The sequence below is a fragment of the Aspergillus oryzae genome, chromosome 2 (assembly GCF_000184455.2).
Source record: "Aspergillus oryzae RIB40 DNA, chromosome 2".
NCBI classification, from domain to species: domain Eukaryota; kingdom Fungi; phylum Ascomycota; class Eurotiomycetes; order Eurotiales; family Aspergillaceae; genus Aspergillus; species Aspergillus oryzae.
In genome coordinates, this window is record NC_036436.1 from 1,519,118 (window position 1) to 1,543,097 (window position 23,980).

At 48.9% G+C, this 23,980-nt stretch overlaps 10 protein-coding genes across 10 annotated transcripts; 5 read left to right on the forward strand and 5 right to left on the reverse strand.

Annotated features, from left to right (window-relative positions):
* Window positions 1-427: 427 nt before the first annotated feature.
* On the reverse strand, window positions 428-1,380 carry AO090001000577 (LUC7 domain-containing protein; the record flags this gene model as incomplete). Its single annotated transcript, XM_001819036.3, has 3 exons — window positions 428-889; window positions 944-1,275; window positions 1,338-1,380. The coding sequence occupies 3 exons, from the start codon at window positions 1,378-1,380 to the stop codon at window positions 428-430; spliced, it is 837 nt and encodes a 278-aa protein (XP_001819088.1).
* A 462-nt stretch (window positions 1,381-1,842) lies between these two features.
* On the forward strand, window positions 1,843-3,730 carry gpi16 (GPI-anchor transamidase subunit GPI16; the record flags this gene model as incomplete). Its single annotated transcript, XM_023234617.1, has 2 exons — window positions 1,843-2,656; window positions 2,709-3,730. 2 exons carry the CDS (start codon window positions 1,843-1,845, stop codon window positions 3,728-3,730), a joined length of 1,836 nt encoding a protein of 611 aa, XP_023089724.1.
* A 1,368-nt stretch (window positions 3,731-5,098) lies between these two features.
* AO090001000581 (uncharacterized protein) lies at window positions 5,099-6,311 on the reverse strand (the record flags this gene model as incomplete). Its single annotated transcript, XM_001819038.3, has 2 exons — window positions 5,099-5,764; window positions 5,817-6,311. 2 exons carry the CDS (start codon window positions 6,309-6,311, stop codon window positions 5,099-5,101), a joined length of 1,161 nt encoding a protein of 386 aa, XP_001819090.1.
* An 871-nt stretch (window positions 6,312-7,182) lies between these two features.
* Window positions 7,183-8,822, reverse strand: faeB-2 (putative feruloyl esterase; the record flags this gene model as incomplete). The annotated part of the gene is made up of 2 exons (XM_001819039.1): window positions 7,183-8,423; window positions 8,483-8,822. The coding sequence occupies 2 exons, from the start codon at window positions 8,820-8,822 to the stop codon at window positions 7,183-7,185; spliced, it is 1,581 nt and encodes a 526-aa protein (XP_001819091.1).
* A 3,974-nt stretch (window positions 8,823-12,796) lies between these two features.
* On the forward strand, window positions 12,797-13,298 carry AO090001000583 (mitochondrial 54S ribosomal protein uL6m; the record flags this gene model as incomplete). The annotated part of the gene is made up of 2 exons (XM_023234618.1): window positions 12,797-12,865; window positions 12,912-13,298. 2 exons carry the CDS (start codon window positions 12,797-12,799, stop codon window positions 13,296-13,298), a joined length of 456 nt encoding a protein of 151 aa, XP_023089725.1.
* Window positions 13,299-13,477: 179 nt separating this feature from the next.
* On the reverse strand, window positions 13,478-14,536 carry AO090001000584 (3'(2'),5'-bisphosphate nucleotidase; the record flags this gene model as incomplete). Its single annotated transcript, XM_001819041.3, has 1 exon — window positions 13,478-14,536. The coding sequence occupies one exon, from the start codon at window positions 14,534-14,536 to the stop codon at window positions 13,478-13,480; it is 1,059 nt and encodes a 352-aa protein (XP_001819093.3).
* Window positions 14,537-15,477: 941 nt separating this feature from the next.
* AO090001000585 (LSB5 family protein) lies at window positions 15,478-16,876 on the forward strand (the record flags this gene model as incomplete). Its single annotated transcript, XM_001819042.3, has 4 exons — window positions 15,478-15,492; window positions 15,590-15,741; window positions 15,797-16,816; window positions 16,864-16,876. 4 exons carry the CDS (start codon window positions 15,478-15,480, stop codon window positions 16,874-16,876), a joined length of 1,200 nt encoding a protein of 399 aa, XP_001819094.1.
* Window positions 16,877-17,394: 518 nt separating this feature from the next.
* Window positions 17,395-19,146, forward strand: AO090001000586 (uncharacterized protein; the record flags this gene model as incomplete). Its single annotated transcript, XM_001819043.1, has 2 exons — window positions 17,395-17,611; window positions 17,666-19,146. 2 exons carry the CDS (start codon window positions 17,395-17,397, stop codon window positions 19,144-19,146), a joined length of 1,698 nt encoding a protein of 565 aa, XP_001819095.1.
* Window positions 19,147-20,310: 1,164 nt separating this feature from the next.
* AO090001000587 (uncharacterized protein) lies at window positions 20,311-22,116 on the forward strand (the record flags this gene model as incomplete). Its single annotated transcript, XM_001819044.3, has 1 exon — window positions 20,311-22,116. The coding sequence occupies one exon, from the start codon at window positions 20,311-20,313 to the stop codon at window positions 22,114-22,116; it is 1,806 nt and encodes a 601-aa protein (XP_001819096.3).
* Window positions 22,117-22,785: 669 nt separating this feature from the next.
* Window positions 22,786-23,667, reverse strand: AO090001000588 (uncharacterized protein; the record flags this gene model as incomplete). Its single annotated transcript, XM_023234619.1, has 5 exons — window positions 22,786-22,790; window positions 22,833-22,991; window positions 23,038-23,193; window positions 23,391-23,473; window positions 23,567-23,667. 5 exons carry the CDS (start codon window positions 23,665-23,667, stop codon window positions 22,786-22,788), a joined length of 504 nt encoding a protein of 167 aa, XP_023089726.1.
* Between the last annotated feature and the right edge of the window lie 313 nt (window positions 23,668-23,980).

Consider the following 23,980-nt stretch of genomic DNA (forward strand, 5'->3'; position numbering starts at 1 on the left):
GCAAAATGGGATATTGGGTGAACATGGGATATCTACATTTATTTTCGCAACGGACTTCCAGCACAGCGATGAATATTTCTTTTACTCAATTCATATCTGAACTTTTTCAGACCAACTTGCCTTTGTAACTTTCTTTGCCTGTCAATGCGATGCTATATACTCCATTCATTTTCCAGATAATTTCCAATTATGAAACCCAGTTTGTGAATCGCACTTCCATGCCGTCATTACGTAGAACTAGCAACTTGCGGCTCGGGCAAGCAGACCAACTGTATTGCAGAATTTGGCCCAGGTTTGGATTTTCAAGACTAGTACTTTATCCTATTAACACATATGACTATTCATAACGTCCTGATAGAAAGAATAACGCCTGCGCTATGCGAATCCAGCAGCAAAAGAAAAGAAGAGTAGTGAATAGCCATCATCATCACCACCGTCCACCACGCTTCTTGTAGCCGCCGCCACCACCATACCGAGGTCCTCTACCACCACCTGAGCGGCCACCCCAGCCACCTTCCTCGTCATCGTGATGACGAACTGGCGGTGGTCTGCCCTTGAGCTCCTCGCTGAGTTTCTTAAACGTCTTGCGCATGTCCGAGTACCCCATGTGCATTTTACCGAAGAAATGATCCGCCAATCGACGGTCGTTATCGAGACGACTCAGATATGCGCCGCAAACATCGCATACCTGCAGCTTCTGGTGGCCTGACGGGCCAGAGGTATCCTGCAGATTCTTCAATTCGCGTTCGCACGTTTCCTTTTGGTGTTTGGCTGTACGGATCTTGTGCAATTCATTGTATGCCTGCGCAACGGAGCCGGTTTCGCCTAGGACGGAAATCTCAAGCAGGCCGCCGTTGATCGTTTTGGTATAATCAGAGATTTGTTTGAGCTGATGATTGTTAGCAACCAGCTTTAGTTCGCTTGGTGAAGAAGCTATCCTTACAAGGTTATTTGTTTGTCGGATTTCGTCCGGGGTCTTTTCCAACCTCCGCTGTGCGGAGTCAATTCTCCGGTCACAATCATCAATGTATTTCTGCATGTCTCTCATGTAGTCAAAGTCAAAGCCCCATTTAGCCTTCTCCGCAGCCGAAGCTGTCTCATACTCCGTCTTCAGACCTTCACTATGCACCTTAGGGCAAGGGCCAAGATCTTGCTTGGTATTGGTGAAGAGATCATGCGGGCATGTGCCGACGAGATATGAACGACAGACTTTGGGATCGGTAATAGAAAGCTGGGCGTTGCGAGAGGGAGCACCAGTACCCATGAGCTGGTCCGCTACGAGAAGATTTCTATTAGCTAGGGTTCGAGCTGTGTTTCTTATGTTAGAGCTAGCTTACCTCCCATGAGCTGCTCGAGCAGCTTTCTCTGTTCCGCCGCCATGATGCAATGACTCCGAGAAGGGACGTTCGTGCGAGAAGAGTGGGGATCGTACGTATATGAGAGCTGTTGCGATGCACGAAAGACGATTATTCTGCGGAGTGGCGCTAAACGCGGTCGCGGCTGCGCTTACTCTAAAGGTCATCGACCCCTTTCGGTAAGTGTCCGAGCATTAGTCCAGATGTTCTACCCCATAAGAACGTCAGAGCTATGGCCGAATGACCTGAATGAGGATTCCAATTTAATCCGATTACCAACAGCTTCTAGCAATTGCGAAACCCGGCGCCCATTATCCTCCCCCCCTAAAGCGCTGCCCAATACCACGTTACGGGATCTAGACGCTAAATTATTCTGTCTCCTTCGGTCCGGAGATCTAACACTTTACAACCCGTGCATGGCTTGATATTGGGTTGGGAGATATTCTTAAAACAGTGCTTGAAACTTCTCTTTGGCAAGCATGACGGAATGATTGTCCTCTCTCTTTTTCCTCTCTTTCTCCTTGTCGCGTTGTCCTCGCTCACCTACGCGACATCGGACTACCATGAGAGCCTCACCCTGCAGCCATTGCCGCAGTCATCTTTATTAGCGTCCTTTAATTTCCGGAGCAATGCTTCTCAGGAGTCCTTTGACGAGCGGAATTTTCGCCACTTTCCCCGTGCGCTAGGTCAGATATTGCAACATGCTCACACCAAGGAGTTACACCTGCGATTCACTACGGGAAGATGGGATGCTGAAAGCTGGGGATCGCGCCCCTGGTATGGGGTTAAAGAAGGAAACACGGGTGTGGAATTATGGGCATGGATTGATGGGGCAGATGATCAAGAGTGCGTGCAATCTAGTTCGGACCCCTGCTCCTTGGATGCATATGCTGACGAAGATAAAAGAGCGTTTGCGAAATGGATTACACTGACACAGTCTCTGTCTGGTTTATTCTGCGCATCGCTCAACTTCATTGACTCAACTCGGACTACCCGACCAGTTGCGTCTTTCTCTCTCGCCGGAGACCATCCGGCTTCGAGTAATCTACATCTTTTGCATGGCACACTTCCGGGCGAAGTTGTCTGCACAGAGAACCTTACACCCTTTCTGAAACTCCTACCGTGCAAAGGCAAAGCCGGTGTTGCCAGTCTGCTTGATGGACATAAGTTGTTTGATGCGTCTTGGCAGAGTATGTCGGTTGATGTACGTCCTGTCTGTTCTGGTCCCGATGATTGTCTTGTGCAAATCGAACAAACTGTGGATATTGTGCTTGACCTTGACAGGTCGAAAAGGCCTCGAGGTGAGTCAAACGAATTTCCTCATCATTCATTAAAGCTCCTAACAAGTCTTAGACAATCCAATTCCCCGACCAGTCCCTAATGATCAGCTTGCCTGCGATACATCGAAGCCATATCACTCTGATGATACCTGTTATCCTTTGGAGAAGACCTCCGAAGGCGGCTGGTCTCTAAGCGAAATCTTTGGGCGCACTGTTAGCGGCGTTTGCCCGTTAGGCGATAGCCAAAGCTCTGAGGAAACTATCTGCTTGCGCGTACCCCATGAGCGAGGGGTCGCTGTCTCTGAAGGTGCGGTCGAGACTCGTAAGCCGGATGGCTTCACTCGGTGTTACACGCTCCAACCCTCCGGCGCATTTGATTTGGTCATGCCGGAGCAGGAAGCCACAACCCATGTTCCTCTAGATGAGCCTGTCTTGCGTGCGGAACGGACGATCGTTGGCCACGGCGTGGAACGGGGTGGCATGCGTATCATCTTTGATAATCCCTCTGATACGGACGCGGTTGATTTCATGTATTTTGAGACCCTCCCGTGGTTCTTGCGTCCGTATGTGCACACACTACAAGCGACGATCACTGGGCGTGATGGGATCCGTCGACAAGTTCCCACCTCACAGCTCATCAAGGAAACCTTCTACCGCCCAGCGATTGACAGAGAACGCGGCACACAGCTAGAACTAGCTTTATCCGTCCCGGCTGCCTCTACTGTGACACTTACATATGACTTCGAGAAGGCCATTTTACGATACACCGAGTACCCCCCGGACGCCAACCGTGGTTTCAACGTTGCCCCGGCGGTGATTAAGCTCGGTGGACATGAAAACCCGATCTACATGCGCACAACCAGCCTTCTTTTGCCGCTACCCACGCCGGATTTTAGTATGCCGTACAATGTGATTATCCTTACCAGCACGGTTATCGCTCTAGCGTTCGGAAGCATCTTCAACCTCTTAGTCCGTCGCTTCGTCTCCGCCGAAGAGGCAGCCGCACTCACATCACAGACATTAAAGGGCCGCCTGGCAGGCAAGGTCGTAGCAATACGGGATCGGATAAAAGGGAAGAGCGCAAAGGTTGAATAGCCTTGTCAGATATAGAATCAAATAATGCACATACGTTATATTATTCACTCTTATGACATCTAACCCTTGTGTGAATGCATTATAATACAATATCTCATAATACCACGAAAACTCCAATAAACAATATAATACCCTCATACAATTTTCTGCATCACACCGCATCATAGCACATTCAACCAAACCTACCAATCAATCAGCAATCCAACCCAACACAACAACCAAAATCCAAAGAAGAAAAAAGGGGGGGAAAAACTCACATATTACCCAAAACACCCTTCGCCTTCTCCCACCCAGGCAAAGTATCCGAACCCCCAGGCTTCTGCGTCATGAAACTATGATCCTCAGTCGCGCACGTCCCCTCATGCTCACCCATTTCTCTATTCCTCCGATCCATAAAGTTACTCTCCGCCATACCCTTCTGGTCTCTTAAACTCGAGAACTCGTCTGCAGATGACAGTGATGTCTTGATTTTGTCCTGATCAAACCGTTAACTACACCAACGTATAATCACATGGGAGTAGGTAAGGAGTAATAGTATATGAGACATACAGAGATATGACCCGTTCCTTCTCCGCCAGTTCCACCTTTGAAGAATCCAGAATCGCCCCAGCCTCGGCCGCCGCCGACGTTGTTGGCTGGTGTTGGCTCGACGCTGGCGCCGCCTCTGGTGCCGCCGGAGGGGTGCTCGTTCATGTGGGTGTTAGCCCCGGACATTGTGTTGGTTTTGGTTTGGTTTGGTGTATCTGGGATTGAGATTAGTTGTGTTTAGATGTGATTTTTGTATGTATGTGTGTATATAGTCTGGAGGGTCGATGTATATAGTTCCCGCTTCGGGGTTTGAGGGTATAGACTTGGTGTTTTGGGTCACTTACTTGTTTGTCAAAATAAGTTACTGTTTGTGTAAAAAGATAAGGAGAATTGGGTATCGAGAATGGCCATCTTTTATATCCGGTATCACACATGGCGTACAGTGACGAGGCCCTTGTACAGAGCAATAGAACATAATGATCTCAGTGATATCATCATGACCGCACGCTGTGTTTCTTATTGGCCGCCACTGGGCTGAGTCAGCCATATCACCAAGCTTTACCGAATTAGGTAGTTAAGGTATAAGTGCATCACTTGCAGAGATCTGCAAAAAAGATGGAGACATCATGATGCATATGTATTACATGGCTTGGGGAGATCATAGGATAGAAAGGGCATCTTTAATTATCCAATGTTGCCAGGAAATCTCTTTAGCAGAGTGTAGACATAGTTTAGAAGCATAGCAAATAACAATAGTTCGGGGAATATTCCGTGCATGCAAATAACAATAGTCCTCCAAAACATGATTAAAGAACAATATAAACTCGTGACTGTGAACATCTAGTTATTCTCGACTTGTTCTGCCCATGTAGCACCGCTTGCAAATATCGGCGATAGGACATCGGCGAGCTTAGCCGCAGTAGAATCAGTGTCGACCGTGCTCTCCTTTTTACTACCGCCAGGAAGGGAGGGGAACTCGGCTTCATTATCGATGACTGGAGCTGGCGCGGGCTTTTGCTCGGTAGAGCTTGGCTCGTTCGTTGCACCTTCGGATGGTGGAATGTCTGGCCGTGGTCCACGGCCGCGTCCACGACCACCTCTACCGCCACGACCCCGGCCTCGAAAGCCATTATGGTGGTGATTGTTCGTCTCTTCGTCCGGTTGTGAATCTCCAAAGTCTCGTCTAACGTATCCAGAGACACCGCCGTGCATTCCTCGTCGGAATCCGCCTCTACCTCCGCGAGGGTTATAATCCTCCTCCTGCTTCTGCGAATCCCACTCTCTCCCGCCCAGAGCTTGAAGTTTCCGCTGCCGATTACGCTCTCGTTCGTTATCCATCACACGGCGATTCTGGCGTTCCTGGCGTCGCTTTTCTTCGGCAACCTTCTCTCGTTCAAGGAAGGAGGCTTGGTCGGCTTCAGCACGGGCGTGGGCGGCAGCCTTGCGAGCAGCGTTCTCCTTCGCGGCGGCGATGCGTTGAGAGAGTTCCTCCTCTGTGAGTTTTGGCTGGAAAACGATCAGTGAACAAACCTCACTCAGTAAAAGAGATCTGGCATACCTTCTTGATCCCACCTGTAGCACTCCGATCCCCGCGCACAGCTGGCACGCGTTGACCGTTAGCCTCGGCGGAGGGTTTGGAGTCTGAAGTTGCATCTTCCTTCTTTGCTTGTTCTGTCGTTTCAGCAGACACATCCTTGCTGGGTTCCTCACTGCTCTTCTCGGTCTGGGCGGCCTCGTCAGCGGACTTTGCCCTTGAGCCTCCATCACCCCGCCTTGAAGCTGGATTTTGCGATTCTTGTCTGCCACCGCGTCCTTTTCCTCTGCCACGTCCTCGCCTTTCGCCTCCACGCGACCGTGGAGGAGTTTCGGTACGGGGCGGCGGGGTTTGGGTTTCTAACGATAGCGATGCGACGTTCTCTTCCAATGCTTGGACTTCCGGCGGGACCTCTGACTCCGCGGCCACAGGCACAATCTCATCGTCGAATAGGTCATCCCCGCCACGAGTCTGCGCGAATTCATCCATAGCGGGGGTATCGGCAACGGGGTCGGTCATTTTTGAGATTCAATCGTGAAACGTGGGTGTTATAAATCGTAATATATCTTGCCGATAATCTAGCGGATCTGAAGGAATGCTGCACGCGCACCCCGCGGCGCAAACAATCAGGCCAATGAGAGCGATCCGTGTGAGCTCGGGGAGGTAAGAGAGGGATGGATCAGCGATCACTATTGTTAGCGGGGAGTTTAGTCGGCTTGGTGTCGGTAAGTACGGGAAATACTGCGTCCAACTAAATGTCCGGTCTTGCGCAGAATTTGTCCAGTGTGTGCTTTGTATGAGTGGGCTATGAAGCCATCAAGGACCGGAGTTTAGCTGCCAGGCACTCCTTTGGGTGGAACCTATGATGCGATGGCTCCCCAGTTCCCAAGGCGGTCTGTCTGGTGGACCGCCTTGGGTTTGCCTGCCCGGGGCGGCTTTTACTACCATGCTTTCCAATGATAAAAACAATGTTTCTATACTACTTATTGGTTGAACGTTTATATACGTATATTTTCATAGTCAATCTCTCTCCTCGTAGACACATGGTATATCCCATTATGTCCCGTCTCTGGATCACCTTGTACCACAAGTAGTTCTAGTATTCTATTACAAGGAGATATATTTTAGACTTGCCTGCCAACATACATTTAAACTGACAACCTGCCTTTCATACTTCGCCGTCTTCCTGTTGGCTTATCCTAAATTACCATACTCCTTTAATGGAAGCACCTACACATAGACGGTTTGATTTTCTAATTATACAAGTGCACTGCGAGTTTCGTAGGACGTGGTCTTATATTCTATCTGCTATGATGGGCGAATAAATAATTATCAAGACATGCAAACGTCTTGCCTCTATGAGCAAATATATGTACAATACTTCAACAATTTAAACACATTGCCAGGCATTCTCATCAGTGTAGTTCCCTGGCCCCTTGTATACATTCCTGCGAGGGTAGCGGCAGTGCTTGCGAGTATACTCCACGGCCGAGCCCGTGCCATTGGTAAACTTAGCACCACGAATGGTCTCCGGGGCGATGCCCTTCTCCACCCACTGAACCATAGCCATGAGGACGTTGTTTTCAGGATTGGCATCGTTATAGGTCACGAGCTGGTTTCCAATGCCGTACGCTCCGTCACCTCCACTGCAATGGGCCATTCCACTGATCTGAAAGAAGCGGTAGAACTCGTCCAGCTCTTCCGGAGGGACGTTCATGGTTTCCGCAACGCGCGCATAGTAAAGCTTGGAGTTCTCCGAGCTGATAAGTTGATCCATGAGACCGTGGTAGGTGAGGACTTTACCGCCTGCCTTGCGGAAAGAGGAGATATCTGCGTCCCAGGTCTGGAGATTGAATGGGTTCTGCTTCAAAGCGACGGCTGCGTCACGGACGGAGAACTTGGTTGCATCCCAGTTGGGGTTCTCGTAGACAACATAGCGGTACCAGTCTGCGCTATACTGGAAAGGCTGGCCGTTGTACATTATGGAAGAAGCCATCACCTCAGAGCCAGGCTGCATGCGGGGATAAAGCAAGGTGCCGTTCACTCCGTACAGCGGGGAGAAAATTTCGCGAACGGTATGGGCTTGCTTGCCAGTTAAACACTCGGTAGTGTTTTGACCAGGCTTGCAGATGATCGCTTCAAGAACCGGGCTGCAAAGACTTGGGTCTTCAATAATGCCGTCCTCTGCTCCATCGATACCGTCGCATTGACGCAGGATCTCCTTATGGGTGATATTCCACAGGTCAGGGGATAGGTATGTGTCGGACCCAACTGGCCCCGTGATTGAATAGAAGTGGGCACTCCATGACATGAGGTTGATCATATTGAATGCCGGTGCACCGGCTACAACACCATCAAAGTCATTGGGATATTTCTGGACGGATTTAAAGCCCTGCCGACCACCAGTGGAGCAACCAAGGTAGTACGACTTCTTGAACCCTTCCTCGTAGAAAAGCTTTGTCAATTGCTTTCCAACCACGACACCAGTGTGGACTGAACGATGTACAAAGTCTTCGAGGACCTCTGGGTGGTGGTAGAAAGGCTCCCCGGATGTTCCGTTATGGCCGCTGTTGGCGCCAACCGTGGCAAACCCGAGGCCGGAGGTGTACGCTAGATCATAGTACTGAATACCTGTAAGACGTTAGTTTGAAGTTGTGCCATGTCGCATCGCGGTGCCGGGTAGAACATACAGCCTGAGAGACCACCGTTGCCCGTACTCAGGAAACGACCAGTGTAGTTTTGTGGGAGCCATGCTTCAAGGGTGATTTCGCTACTGTTTGAGGTTGCAACAGCCATGGCAATACGGCAGACATCCTCGGACACTACTTGAGAGGTTGTGCCGCAGCTGGTGGGATTATCTGGCAAAGAAAGATTGGTGCCTCCAGGCACGTAATTGACAAAATTTACCCGCACATTAGGCAGGTTTATCTTGTCTGCAAAACCAGTACACTTGCCTTGAAACGTATCTTGGCTTGCCAGAGCGGCGGAGCCTGCAGCAAGAAAAGGCAGAAGCCGGCGAAGTGAAGGCATACTGGCTGGGTGTGGTTGTTGTTCACGGAGACATTTTCCTCTGCCGTGAGCTTGGTGACTTTATATATGTAGCTGCCTCGGAGATACCGGAGACTGCTGACAGTACTAAGGAACATGTCATTTAGCGTTTCAAACTTTCAATCCGTCGGTACATGAAGATCGGACTATATCCCGTGCCCTTATCTAGGGCTTCTCCGAAGTTTGACCGGAGGAAGGTACCATGTATTAGCTTAGGAAATTCCTAAGCAGGAAAGCTTGGCCGTGACGTGACGCACTCCCCAATCATTTTCGACAAGGAAAAGCCGGGATTAGGGAGACAATTTTCAGCAGCGCTGACTGGACAAGTCACTGTCATTTTCAAATGAGTGTCTCCACATCCCAAAGATCGTCCCATGGGGTTCCCCACAAAATGCGGAGTATTCTCCTGGTTACCCTTGTCACACGCTCTGCAATTTACTCACCTGAAAGGCTTGGATATCGGCAATTAAACTGTCCTGGGGCCACATAAATACATTGCTCGGGCATTCTTTTCGGCACCGAGGGAACTCGACCCTAAATCCTGGTGAAGTAAACTCGACACATCTCATGTACTATAGGGCGTGTTCCTGTTAGTGTTACAAAAAGAGAGCGAAAGAGAAAGAAAGGAACATGCTCTTGCTCCTTTTAAACCATAATTTGCCTTAAAATAATTGCCTTGTGGAGGGTTCCAGTTTAGAGAAGATAATTGCATCAATGTAAAAGGCCGGGTTAAACCTGCATCGATCGCTGCCGAAAACCGTCTGGTTGCCGAATACCTTTACCGTAGTCCACCGTAGTATTGATTGAGTTTAGCTTTTATTGACGGTTCACCTACCTAGTATAATAGAGTGTACTAGAATGTATGGTGAAAGTTTAATCGACACGGCGAGTGCTTAACATATCATAGAGCTTCCATGAATTAGCCATTGGAGATTGGACGTGCTTAGGTTCTCTTTCAAGAGATCGCTTCGATTAGATGATAACAATAACAGCAAGGATATTCATTAAGTAATTCAAAGGTCAAGACCGTGCCACCATGATTGACGCTTGCAGCTGGTTGCGGGCGCGCATGGTGCAAACGTTCCTGGAAACTGGCCCAATCTTAGAAATGTAAAAAAAAAAAAAAAAAAAGAAAAAAGAAAAAAAAGAAAAAGAGAATCTTGATTACTGAGATGATCCATGATCCATGTGATCGATATAGTGGGTTTCTCATTGACTTTGCCAGCATAACGGTCATAGACGCATTATAATATCCTTACGGCCATGAATTGAACTAAAAACGGCACAATTAGTTGCAGGACATAAGCTGTGGATACTGGTACTTACGAGCACTAATAATAAGCATTGCTAAAGCAAATTTTACGTTGTGAGATGCTATAAGACTCAGAAGAAGACCAAAAAAGGTCCACGAGAAGGATGTGCTAAAAAGCGGCCTCAAAGCAGGGGTGTCTTTATAACGCGCGGATGTTTCATCGATCATCGCCTGTAAATTGGCTGCAGTTGCAGCTGCCTTGTCAAGTAAAGCTTGCGAAATTTGTACGCTGGTTTGTAGTTTCTCCTGTAACCTTGATTGGAACTCGACAGCTTCAGATTGCTGCAACTGCGACTTGTGTAGACTCTCAGCTCTCAACTGAAATTCCTTCAATGAAGTATCTAAAGCTTGCAGACGCTTCTGAGAGTTAGACCATTCCATTCAGCTTAAAGGCACCACTAACCTCGGATATGCTCATTTCTCGCTCGGACAGGAGCCCGAATCTTCCAGAGAGCCACTCCTAAGATAGTCAACACTTATTGTTCATTTGGGGCAGGCTAACCTACTAATGAGGAATCGAATGCTTCAATATTATGAAGTAATCTAGCCATATCATCTTGCAATACGGACTCCAACTTTGACCGAAGGGATAAGGCGAGTTCATTGTGTGATATAGCATTCTGTTGATGTGCAATTGTAATTTGTTCATTTGCGGACAGCACTTCGTCCACAAGGTCTTGAAAAGTGTATTGCAGTTTGCTGACCTCGGCGGATGCATTCTGAATATTCTATTACTCGTTAGCTGTGTTGTGGAGGAGGGCACTCGTACTAGCACCTTATCTAGATTTGTTACCCCAGCCTGTACCCTTCCGAGCACTGAGGTAACGGTATTGACAATCGAAACGGCCCTGGATTCAATCTCGTAGAAAGCTTTTTCAATCATAGCCTTGAAGTGCGAGCGAGTTTCTTCCATGTCGTGAACCAGCCTGGCATTCATATTTGAAATTTCACTGACAAAGGCTCTGTGATGTAAAGACTCTGCAGCAGCAGTCCGCAAGGCTTCTTGAAGGCCCTGATTGAGTTTGCTAGAGCCCTCGACTACTGACCTATGGAGGTTCAAAAGTTCTTCTTTCTCGTTCTCAGTCCTCGCAGCTTGACATATTACGAAAGCGTTCTGCCTACTGTTGCTATAAGAAGTCCACCACTGAGGTCGTGACTCTAGCGACTTGAGACAGGATTCCAACAACTGGACTGGGACCGGGTCCACACCATTGACCGGAGTTTCACTTTTTAAGGAGAACCCAAAGATCCCTTTCTTCTGTGGGGGTGGAAAGGTCACTGGAAGACAGGCATTGGGGATATGGGTCCCGGCACCGTTGAGCTCGCAGATAGCGAGTCTTGCTGCATATAATGCTCGAGTATGTTCCAATATTCTATAGGTCTCAGGATCGATATTGTTTATCTTCCCTCTAACCGACTGGCAGGATTTGACAAGTCTAGAGGCTGCAATCCGGTTGCAGGAAGGAGACGACCTCATTGACTCTAACAACTGTACTGCTTCCTTGAATACGACGTCATGCTGTGTATTTTTCGAGCTTATGAAGGAAACTAGGTCCACTTCCTCAAATGAACTGTTACTGCGTATTAAGAGGTCTATGCTTGGTGACTTGATTAGTATTATCGATTTTGTCCTTTCGCAGATAACGTACCACTCGCTGAACTTTCCGCGCTACAGAGGACCAAAAAAATCAGAGAGAATAGAAGTAGCATCCACATAGGAAATGCTATAGTTGGGTGTGGGCCAGCCATCCTTTTCATTGATATCAATACGTTTTTCTGGGGTATCGATGTACTGGAGATGACCGGTTGGTTAAAACAGTTCTTTGCTTAACTGTAACGAGCAAGACGACATATATGTAAAGACGATAGATTGATGAATGGCGTCCTATATCAATTGATGATGTCGTGGATCAATCGTCGAATAGACAGTGTCTGGGGTTTTGCAGTATAGATGGGTTGGGATATAGAAAGAGATATAGGTAAAGGAAATGTATAATATGGAGCAAAGTGAGGAATCATACATCTCAAAACAATAACACAGGCACCGCAGCGACTCGTATCTGAAGACTTATCACATTTTGGGTCCAGATATCTCTGAAAATAACAGTGAGCTGAGTCCAAATCCTGATCTATACAAAAGCCATGATCACGTGCATAACACGCGCTAACCAGATCGGGAGTGCAGGGTCTCCGGCCAAAATCAAAGTCGGCATCGGAGATCCAAAGTAGTTGTCTTCTAGCAACAGACCGCAATTGTCATCATGTCGCGTTCCTTAACGCAGAACTGCTTTAAGCAGCTTTCCAGGGGTCCTTTGAGGCAGGGTTCACTGCCAATTTATCTCGCACCTGCGTTCTCGCAGCCTCAGCGGACACAACCATTCTCTACCACCTCATCAACGCAATCTCGAGTCGGCGGCGCCCCGATCTCCGTACCTCCCGAAGTCTCCCTCAAATTTATCGACTTACCTCAGACACAAGTGAGAGGAGTAGCGAAGGACATTCCGAAGACGGCAATTGAAGTTAAAGGGCCTTTGGGTATGGCACGCTCACATATCACCTAAAGCTGAGGTAAACAGGTTGACTTATAAATCCATCATAGGTGAATTGACACTGAGCATTCCTCCATTCTTGGAAGTTGCACATGATGAAGGTCTTCGCAAAGCGACTCTCTCCGTTCAGGATTCCTCAGTCGCGCATCAGCGTGCTATGTGGGGTACGTATATCACTTTATTTGTCAATCACTTGTGCACTTCTGACAGTTTTATGCCATAGGAACCACTCGGGCACATTTACAAAACTACATCCTAGGAGTGTCGGAAGGCCACGTTTGCATTCTCAGTCTGGTCGGTGTCGGTTACAGAGCTACTGTCGAATCAACGGCAACCACCGTCGAACCTGAATACCCCGGCCAGCAGTTTGTCTCCCTCAAGGTTGGATACTCCCACCCGATTGAGTTGGGTGTTCCACAGGGTGTCAAAGCAAGCACTCCGCAGCCGACGCGTATTTTGCTGGAGGGTGTCAACAAGAACGTCGTGACGAAATTTGCGGCCGAAATCAGAGAATGGCGCAAGCCTGAACCATACAAGGGCAAGGGTATTTTCATCAACGGGGAGACAATCAAATTGAAGGCCAAGAAAATCCGGTAGATTTGGTGTCTCTGGTTCTGGGAAGAGGAACAGTGGTTATGTTTTACTGTACATGTATATCCAAGCATATTTGGTTTCTGTTCGCGATTGGTATCTATCTTATGTACTTCTAGACGCATCTAGCGTGAGCAATTTGACAAAGTTCGTTGCATATTGTTTTAATCATAACACAAGCTCATTCACAGCTTCAGGACAATCTTCACAGCATCAATCACCTGGTCCTGAAGGGCCTTGGGTGCAGCGACAACTCCCTTGTTGGCAGCCAAGGTCCGGCCCTTGCTGAAATCCAATTGCTGACCGTAGATGTCCGTTACTTGGCCGCCAGCTTCACGCACGATGAGATCTCCAGCAGCATGATCCCAGATCTTCTCTTGGTAGTCCTTCTTCACAGGCAGACGTAGATAGATGTCACCGGCACCTCTGGCAATAGAGCAGTACTTGGCCTGAGAATCCAGTCGCACGCTGGGGGCGGTAATACCAAGGCGCTGGGCAACAGCAGCATTATCACCCTGAGCCGAGTGGGCAGCCTCCACTCCTTCGCAGAAGACAGCCTGCGCAATGTTTGGTACCGGACGCATGGAGATAGACTTGCTCTCGGCAAGAGCGCCATTCTTCAGGGGCCGGCTGATGGATCCGGCGCCCTTGATAGCTGAGAAAAGGACTCCGTTACCAGCACCGCTGTGCTGGTCAACACCGATCGATGCAGACATCGTATCGGAGTCATTAACAGGCAGGTTGGGGCAGCCAATCGCTCCCACCTTGACGTCACCATCCTCAATCAAGCCGAGACAGACGGCATACTGGCCACCACGCAGGAATCCCTTCGTACCGTCGATAGGGTCCAAAGCCCAGATGCGACCCTTCGCGCCTCCCGCGCTCTTGCCCTGATCGATAATGTCCAACATTGCTTCTTCACTTGGCAAGGGTCCTCCAAGGATCTCATCGCTCTCACTGTCATCCAGCTTGATATCCTTAACCAGTCTCCAGATTTCGGCACTCAGTGTTTTATCCTCACGGAGGGAACTAGCCTCTTCTTCGGCGACAATCTCATCATTTGGGAAGTTCTTGCGGATAGCCTGAATGATCAAAGCCTGGGCACCAAAGTCACCGATGGTCACGGGCGACTTGTCATCTTTCGATACGGTACCCTTGGCCTTTTCGTTAAAGACCTTCTGGGTGAGGAGAGTAGCTCGTTGGACTGCGAGTTCGGCGATGTAGCGTTCCTGTTGGTAAGACATAGTTGTGACTTGAGTGTATGAGTATGTAGGAGTAAGGAAGTGAGTGAAGAAGGAGCTGAGACGGTGGCGGCTTTTTAGGACAATGCTGACTCCCAGTAGGAGAGTGGAGCAGAGGACTAGACGGGAGAATAACCGTCGCGGTTGGCGAATTGAGAGACGGCCTGCCGATTTCGCAGACCGGTGACCCATTGATTAGGGGGAGAAGTACGTAAGATGCTGCCCAGCAGCAATTGAAGGGGATCTGGCCCTGTACTACTCCGTATAGTAGACTTGAATCCCAATAGCTGGTGTGTATTGGACCGAGTGGAATGTATCATGTGTACAAGCCAATTCGGCAATTACCCCAACTTGTTTCACATTCCGTTGATACTTCCTCCAGCGCCCCAGGCAACTAGGCATCCCGAGGTTCCCCCGCCCTAGACCACTTTAGGCTATGGGCGAGGGGCAGTCACGAGATTGGCCATTATCGCACGTCCCATGACGTCGGAGGCAGGAACAAACAATCCTCCTCCTTTTTGTGTGTTTCTGTAGGGCTACAAGGCTATAACTGGCCTCAACTACCGTCGCTCTGAACCCGAGCTGATCGTCAAGCCACCGTGCGTCGGGCTGAATCAGTCGCGCCAAGACGACGCGATAGCCTCCTCACTGGGTCTATTAACACGTCACTGTTCAGCTACTATTATTACCTACTCGTCTAGCCGCCCCAAAGTATCGCTAGGAAACTTTCCGCTTCGGGCATTGAGCTTATCGCGGGGTTATAATTGTGGGATTGTTCAAGGCGAAAGGCGTTTTGCTTTATTAGGCTGCACGTTGATGTATAGGGGTCAGGTGGTGATTGACTATTTGAGTCTTCGTCCCTCGTGTGGCTGCTATCGGTCTTGAGTATTTGTTTCTGAGAAAAATAAAGCAAATCCTGGGGGCTGCTGCGACTTGAATTCATCATGTTCCATTCGTCGGTAAGTTCGGCCTGTTGGCATGTCTATCTCGGCTCTAGTTGGACTATGTCTATTAGACACATGATGTTAACCTTGCGGAACTAACACTGCATTATAGAAGCCTTATTCGGCTGTATCGGTGCAGATTGAGGTCCTAACTAGTGAACAATATGATGTTGAAGACTCCAGTGGCATCGTTGATCTCATTGAAGCTGTAATGATACAGGGCAGTGGCCCGACCGAAGCAAGTCGCGCCCTGCGTAAGAAGCTGTCAGTTATGTGCCCAACCAGTTTCGCATAGGCCCCAGTCCTAACTGGCTTCTAGTAAATATGGAAACTTGCATCGCCAACTAAGAGCTCTCACTATCCTCGATTTCCTGATTCAAAATGCCGGAGACCGCTTTTTACGGGAATTTGCAGACGAGCCTCTACTGGAACGTCTGCGGATCGCTGCTACGGACCCCATTTCTGATCCTCTAGTCAAAGAAAAATGCAAGCAGATCTTCGGACAGTGGGCAGTATCCTACAAGAACACACCCGGCATGGAACGTGTGACAGGCCTCTACAGGCAATTACCGAAACGCAAACAGCCGGCCAATCAGGCTAAAGCGAAGGTTCTCCGGGAGTCTGGCACTTCGGACGAACCTCAAATGGGCCACACCGTGTCCATCTCTGCGGGCAATGGCCCGGCTACAGTCCTAAGTGGCCCTAAGCACAAGCATACTTCCAGCAAATCACTCAAGAAGGAAAAGAAAGAGAAGAAAGTTCGCGACAAGACCTTTAACCTCGAAAAGGAGAAGCCAGAAATCTTACAGACACTCGCCTCTGCATCCGTCGCTAGCACGAATCTCCTAAACGCACTTAAACTGGTCAACCGAGAAACACAACGGGTGAGCGAAGATGCTGAGGTCCTCAACCGGTTCGAAACGTGCAAGCAGCTCAGGCGTCAGATTCTTCGCTACATCCAACACGTAGAGAGTGAGGAATTTCTAGGCAGTCTCATACATGCTAATGAGGAACTCGTTACCGCCCTTATGGCGTTTGAAGTCTTAGACAAAAGCGTGGATTACGATAGTGATAGCGACCAGGATGTACTTGAGTCTGGCTGGAGTCCTGACCGCGACGACCATGATCTTCAAGAGTCATTCGCGGGGCTTGTTATCAACCCCCCAAGGCCACCACGGCCTTCTCGACCGATGAGCATATCAATCCCCTCGTCGTCCAAGCACCGCGTGTATAACAGTGATAGCGAGTCCGAAACTGAAGAAGACGATGATGAGGACAATCCATTCGGTGATCGCAATGCCATTCGTACCCCAAACAAGGAGATATCCCAACCTACCTGGTGAGCAAATTCGTTCCCTTTTTACCCTCCTCACTAATGTCTTCTAGGAAAGAGGTTTAGATCAGACACTGCATGACTAAATACCTTTCGTCTTCTTCGTCTTTATTCTTTTCTTCTCTCAAATTCTGCTTGCAGACGTTTGCATTACATTTAACGGAGTTACGTGCCCGATGATAATGCTCTATAGGTTGATCACGATCAATGCTGTCTACTAGCCCGGAGTATCATTTATGACAGCTTGTGGTGATGGTTATTATTTTTCTCTTCTCTCTTTCTTTCTTTTGTATGCTTTGGCATGTACGACTAAGCATTAGGAATTCTATTATACCAATATATACTATTTTCTCAAAACAAAACCCTTCATGGCCATAAATGTAGAATCGCTACTATAAGGAGGCAATATATCCGAACGGAAATGCTACTAATTAGCCCGCACTCTGACTTCAACATACTAGGCACTATGACTAACCGCCAGCCCCCTCACTGAGGTGGTTACCGCCTCAAGGGGCCTATTAACGTTCCCGAACACCCATGTGGAATTGACTACAAGGCCAGGTGAATCCCGACCGAGCACTAGAATGTCTTCAACTCAATCTACTTCAAATCTCACAGCAAATCCTCGAGATGCTCGGGGAACATCAGTGTCGGAGCAAACACCGCTCCTTGCGGAACAAGGCCTCAATGCGACCCCAGAATTCCAGGAGCGCCAAGACCATCTAGTACAGGAACCCACTACAAAAGAAGTGATCCTAATCTTGGGAAGTGTATGGGTTGGGGTCTTCCTGGCTGCTTTAGGTATGCTTTGCAGGTCGTACGTGGTCGAGGACGCAGAATAGCTGATTCTACTAGACACGACTGTTGTTGCCACACTAACTGGTCCTATTTCATCCTCATTCCATTCATTTTCGCTCCTCTCATGGTTGGCAACCGGGTATCTTATTGCTAATGCCGCCTCTCAACCGCTGAGCGGACGGTTAACTGATATTTTCTCTCGACGTACCGGCCTGATATTCTCCAATGTCTTCTTCGCGGTTGGCAACTTAATATGCGGTTTGGCCAAAAGCGAGGGCGCCATTGTGTTAGGCCGTGTTATTGCAGGGATTGGTGGAGGTGGCATCCTTACGATTTCGGTGTTTGTCACCTCCGACTTGGTGCCTCTCAGGAAACGAGGGGTTTGGCAAGGGTTTGGCAACATCTGCTATGGAGCCGGAGGCGGACTGGGCGGCGTGTTCGGGGGCTGGATCAATGACACGCTGGGATGGCGATGGGCTTTCCTCATTCAGGTCCCGTTTGTTGTAGTGTCAGGCATCCTCGTTGCGGTCAAGTTGGATCTGCCAGTCAAGGAATCTGGAAAGGCCAAATTAAAGCGAGTTGATTTCCTTGGAGCGATCACACTGGTCATCACACTCGTTCTCTTTCTTCTCGGGCTCAATACAGGTGGAAATCAGCTTCCATGGACGCATCCACTGGTTCTCACAGCGTTTCCTCTCTCCGCCGTGTTTCTAATGATTTTCATTTACATCGAAGCGAATATCGCGTCGGAGCCTGTCATTCCTGTTCGATTGCTTCTCAACCGGACTGTCTTTTCTGCTTGCCTTACGAACTGGTTAGTTGTCATGGCAGTGTATGGGCTCATTTTCTACTTGCCACTCTTGTTCCAGGTTCAGGGCTCTTCAGCGACCGGTGCTGGCATAAAACTGATCCCCCAGGCAGTTGGAACGTCGCTAGGCTCGTTGGGGGCTGGGATACTCATGCGTGCAAGCGGGAGATATAGTCTGTACAGCATGATATCTGTGTCCCTTCTCATTGTTTCCAACACCCTCATCTGTACTTTGACCCTCAGTTCTCCTTCTTGGCAGCCTTTCATCTACTTCCTACTCATGGGAATTGCCTATGGCGCCATTCTCACCATCACGCTCGTGGCACTAGTGTCCGCCGTGGATCATGAACACCATGCTGTGGTCACATCGGCGTCCTATGCTTTTCGCAGTACAGGAAGCACAATAGGTATCACCGTCGCTTCTGCGGTATTCCAGAACATCCTGAAGTCCGGACTTTGGTCACGATTTGGTGACCGGGAGGAAGCGAAGAGATTGATTCCACGGATCAGGGACAGTCTTGATGAACTTCGGAAACTCCCAGCAGACTGGAAACCCGGGGTGTTGGCGACTTATATGGAGTCCTTACGGGCTGTGTTCCTTACTCTACTTGGACTCACTATCTTAGGGGCTGTGGTCAGTTTGGGTATGCGCGAACACAAATTGCATACGAACCTGGCACGTGCCGAATCACCGGACGCAGACGCAGACGCAGATACAGACGCAGAATAAGGAGGGGTAGTATATATCTGTATAGAGTGGGTCAATTGGGTATCACTCTATAGCCTGAGTACGGATAGAGTAACTGCATACTATTTAGAACGGAAGAGAGCTGCTTTATACGTGACTTCTTTTGAGTTATTATTGAAAGGCTAAGCCTAATTTAAACTATGACCAACTACTTACCACTACTACAATACCCTACCTACTACAAGTATCCCCAAAAAGTCACTTGGTGGTGTCAGACAGACATCATCCCATCCCATTGAATCTCGGGAACCAATTAGAATCTACCGAGTCAATGGAGAACCTCAGGCCGGCAACATACCGCCTTTCTCCGCCAATCAACTTCGCTGCCTTGCAAACGCGGCCGCCGTCGGTAGCCGTACTTCGAGTTCGTCAAATGATCGGATTTCATGACACTGTCAGCTCGCTTCCTGGTTCAACCAACTCTCGGTTTCCGATTTCTAAGGGAAAGGGACGGATTAGGTAGTGGTCTTTATCTCGCGGAATCTAATCCCCCCACTGACATTAACCCTAGTCCTGCCGAGCGGAAGCCAAATCACATCCTAACTGGTGGCGTTGAGGTCCCATCCGTGCAGAAGGACGTGGCGGCGCCCACTCGAAGAAGCGGAGCATCAAAAGAACAAACTTGACGTTCGAGGTTCACGCCCAAGTTCCGTCTTTCAAGCCTTGACCAACTACATAACCACACCGCTTTTCGACTTTTCCTTTGATCAGACCACCATTCCTGTAACACGTATCGCACCAAAACCGGACACTTGCATGGATCTTGCGCTACTTTTCGTCGTTGGAGGAGTGGTTGGGCGCAAGTAAAGTGATCCATTCGTATATTACACGACGGGTCGACTGGGCGAAACTCTGGTCAACTTTAATGCTCCTTTACCCTTCCAATTTCCTATCGCATTGACCAAGACATTGGTTTTTTCCCCTAAGCATCACCAATCAAGCCTATATTTTCGGCATACTCCTGCTCTTGACGATACGCACCTCTATCCTCACAACTATCGACTCGACTGATTGAAAAGATCGATACAGATACTCCTGAAACCAGTTTACTTGAATTTTATTTCTGCTATGACAGTTGACCTCCGAGCAGATCACTCATTCAGTGCTGTCTCAAGTACTGTCGCAAACGCTCCGTGGCCAACTGAAATGGAGGTTGATGGAGGCGGGGAAAAAGTAGTTGAGAATAAAGAGCGTTCCGCCATCACATCGCACGAACTGCCGAACAATGATGTTGCCTCGCCGGCGCGCCGCCGGAAACGCTTGCTGCTATCTACAGAAAGCGCCTTTGTCGACAATGTGCTCTCGTCCCTCGTTCAACATCCTGACATCGAGTTACGACTGATTACGGACGAACCGTCCGCGCTTCTCTCCGGTGCGAACAAGGTTCCCCACTACATGGACACAGTAGATAGTCAGACTTTTGAGAAGAAAACAGGTGCTCGGAGGTGGCTGAAGGCCAAGGCTGCAGAACTTTGCGAATGGGCGGATATGCTCCTTGTTGCTCCCATAGACGCTGGAACGTTGGGATCGATGCTATATGGCCTGACCAACACGTTGACACTTGCGCTTCTCCGCGGTTGGATATCCTCAAAACCTGTCGTCCTAATACCGGGCATGACTGTATCAGAATGGCACCACCCATTAAATGCTAGACAGCTTCAGGAGGTAGACCAACATTGGCCGTGGGTTAGTGTGGTAACACCTGTGTTGATGAAATCCAATAATCCCGAGGAACTCGTCCAGCTTCCTTGGGGTGGCTTAGTGGAGCTTCATGAAACCATCGAATCAACCCTAGGCTTGTCTTTTTCTCATTCTTCAACGGAATCCATTCAGTCATCCGAAGCTTCGAAAGTTTCTTCGGGAGAGCAAGCATCCCTTAGCACGACTGCTACGACTTCACGACACCCCCCTCATCGGTCCGATAAGGGCGCACGGTCGTTACCAATGGAACTATGGTTGAATATATTCGAGGACCACTTGCGAGATTGGGAGATCGCAAAAGCAGTCGGTATCCCAACGAATCTTTCTGTTCCTAAGGAATGGCAAAGTCACCTTCTTAAGATGTCGGCCCCTGCCTCCCTCGAATATACAATTCTCCGGGGCTCCTTCGCTGCAATCAAGAAACGTATTGATAGCTTGCCACGCTGGAAACCCATCTCCGATCTTGCCTGCCACCTGATCTTCAAATTCTCACGAACCGACATTCTTTCATACCTGACGGAGAACCACCTTGATCTTTTATGGACAACTTCTCGCCTCACTAACGTACCATACCGTGCGTCTGCTATTTATGGAAACCCTAACATTCTAACATGGTGGCGTGATGCCCCCGCACTTCCTACCAAGGAGTACATCGCCGATGCAATGGATGGTGCCTCTCGCGCCGGCTTCGTCAATGTCCTCGAATGGTGGCGTACTTCCGGTCTCGAACTCCGGTACACTGAGCGAGCCCTCGAGTCAGCCAGCGCGGAAGGCCGTGTGTCCGTTCTAGACTGGTGGAAGAAAGCCTCCGCGAACGCACCCCCATCGGACCCCATCCCCCTCAAAGTCGGAAAATCCGTCCTCCTAGCAGCACAATCAGGCCGCACAGCATCCCTCGCCTGGTGGGACGCCTCAGGCATCCCCTACAGCCACGCCGAATCAGTTGCCCGCATCGCCAGCACGCACGGCCACGTCCACGTGCTCGACTTCTGGTACCGACTCAAAGGCGCCAAGATGATCTTCGACTCGCAGGTCCTTGTCGGACCGACAAAGAACGGACACGACAACGTTCTCGAATGGTGGCGACAGAGCGGTCTCCGCGTCGAGTTCAAGACGTGCGATATCGAAGAGGCCCTCGAAGATGCAGACCCCGTGTCCGGTGCCGAAGAAAGAGTTCGGCGGTGGTGGGCTCGCAATGGACTCAACCTTGGCGTGGGGACGAGCGAATGGATGAAAACGAAAGTGTTGTGATTGTACTTCTTGGGCTTCCCTTCTTCTCCTTCCATTTGTATAATGACTTGATCGGATTCTTATTGTTAGAAATACCCCTTATTTGGCTTTACGGGTTACGGAGCACAACTGGTTACGCACTTGATTATATAGGTATAGCCTACACTTTAAAATGAACTTGTCTATAATGGCTGGAGTCCTCGTACTCCGGCCTTATTACCTGCGGAACATACATTAAGTACATGCGTAATACTCTTGTGATCATTGTGTTTAGAAATAGCAAAGACATGCAGACAACTTTATAGGTGGATTCTTTAGGAGATTGACATCTTTCATGCATGCTATCACAGTTCAATGTTACGGCCAATTAATGGTACATTACATGAACAGACATTCTCTTGCACATTTAGATATGTTACATGTATAGGAAGTGGCTTATGTTAACACGTCTACATATTTGATTACCGTGAAAAGGCATGTGAACAGAAGGTAGAAAGAGAAAACCTTGCTCTCGATTATTTTGTGAGTGCATGTACTTGTGTTACGTCCCCGAGACATCTTAGAAATGAAGTCATTGGATTCAACGTGAAAATGCTGTAGGAAAGCCACCGTTATGCTTACTGCCATACACAAGATAGGATCAATAAGACCAAGCAAGGCAATGGATATTCTTCATGTTCACCTATAGGATCAACCTTTAACAATGAAGTCATCCCAGTTACTTCGTTGTGACGAACATTTTGGACATCTGTAGCTAATGTTCCCGGCAGAATGTCCCAGCATCCAGTTAAAGTTACAGTTTGGACAGCAGTATTTTTTGACCCCGGTATTTCCTGGTGAATGCCGAACCAGGTCGGCTGCAAAGCCCAGAACCTCCTCGAGAACGGTCCGAAAATCTTCATTCTCCAGCAACTTCTCAAGATGTTCATGGGAAATGCTCACCAGGATATCGCGAAGACCTGTCTCCCTTGTGGGTACGCTGGTATGCCTCCGAGATGGCTATAGGGTAGTCGTCCATTTCCCAGCATGTCCTGGCAATTGTTTCGAACTTGTCTTTGGCCTTCTGCTTGAGCTGTGGAACCTCAAATTTGTCGGCAACTTGATATACATTGATATTGAATAGCATGGGTGAAACGCGACCAAGGTCACTACCGCTGCTGTCGTACTCGAATCCGTACATAAAATGGACCATGGCTTCTACGGCGCGCGGATCATCGCTCTTGAGTTGGATCTTGTTATCAACGGATTCCTAGTATTATTCCCCGCTTGCTGAGCGATGTGCCCATAGCTCTTACCGTCCAATTTGCTTTGAACAACCGGGAGAAATACGCAGACTGCCCACAGACAATCAGTCGATGGACTTTGAATTCTTGGTCCGCTGTGCATATGGTCATGTCGGAAAAGTCGGACGAGATAAAGAACCTATGCACTCGTTAGCTTGTGGTCACCAAGAGCAAAGGAAAAGACTGACTTCTTGATACTAGCAGATAAATCACCGACCTCTTGACTAGAACCTTCTTCCTGGCAAAGGCTGGCATCCTTCGGTTCACTACTTGCCGACCCTGAAGCCATTTCTGCTTGTGGATCGGCCGCTTGAGAATCAGCTGGTTGTTGGGCTAACCGAAGCCGTTTCTTTTTGAACCCTTTCTTTGGCACGGAACTTGAGAAAGAGAAGAACAAAACTAGGGGGAGCACTCCGTCTAAGTGGGTGTAAGTGGGCGGCGCAGTCAACATGCATTCCAGATTGGATCAAATCATGCTTTATGCAACGAGCCCGTTCGCTGTAACCACGTCAGCCTTGTGTCTAGGTCCAGCTGGCGAATCGCTGCCTTTCTTACCCCGCCATGCTTGCAGCTATTTGGGTCTACTATGCCCTTATGTTCTG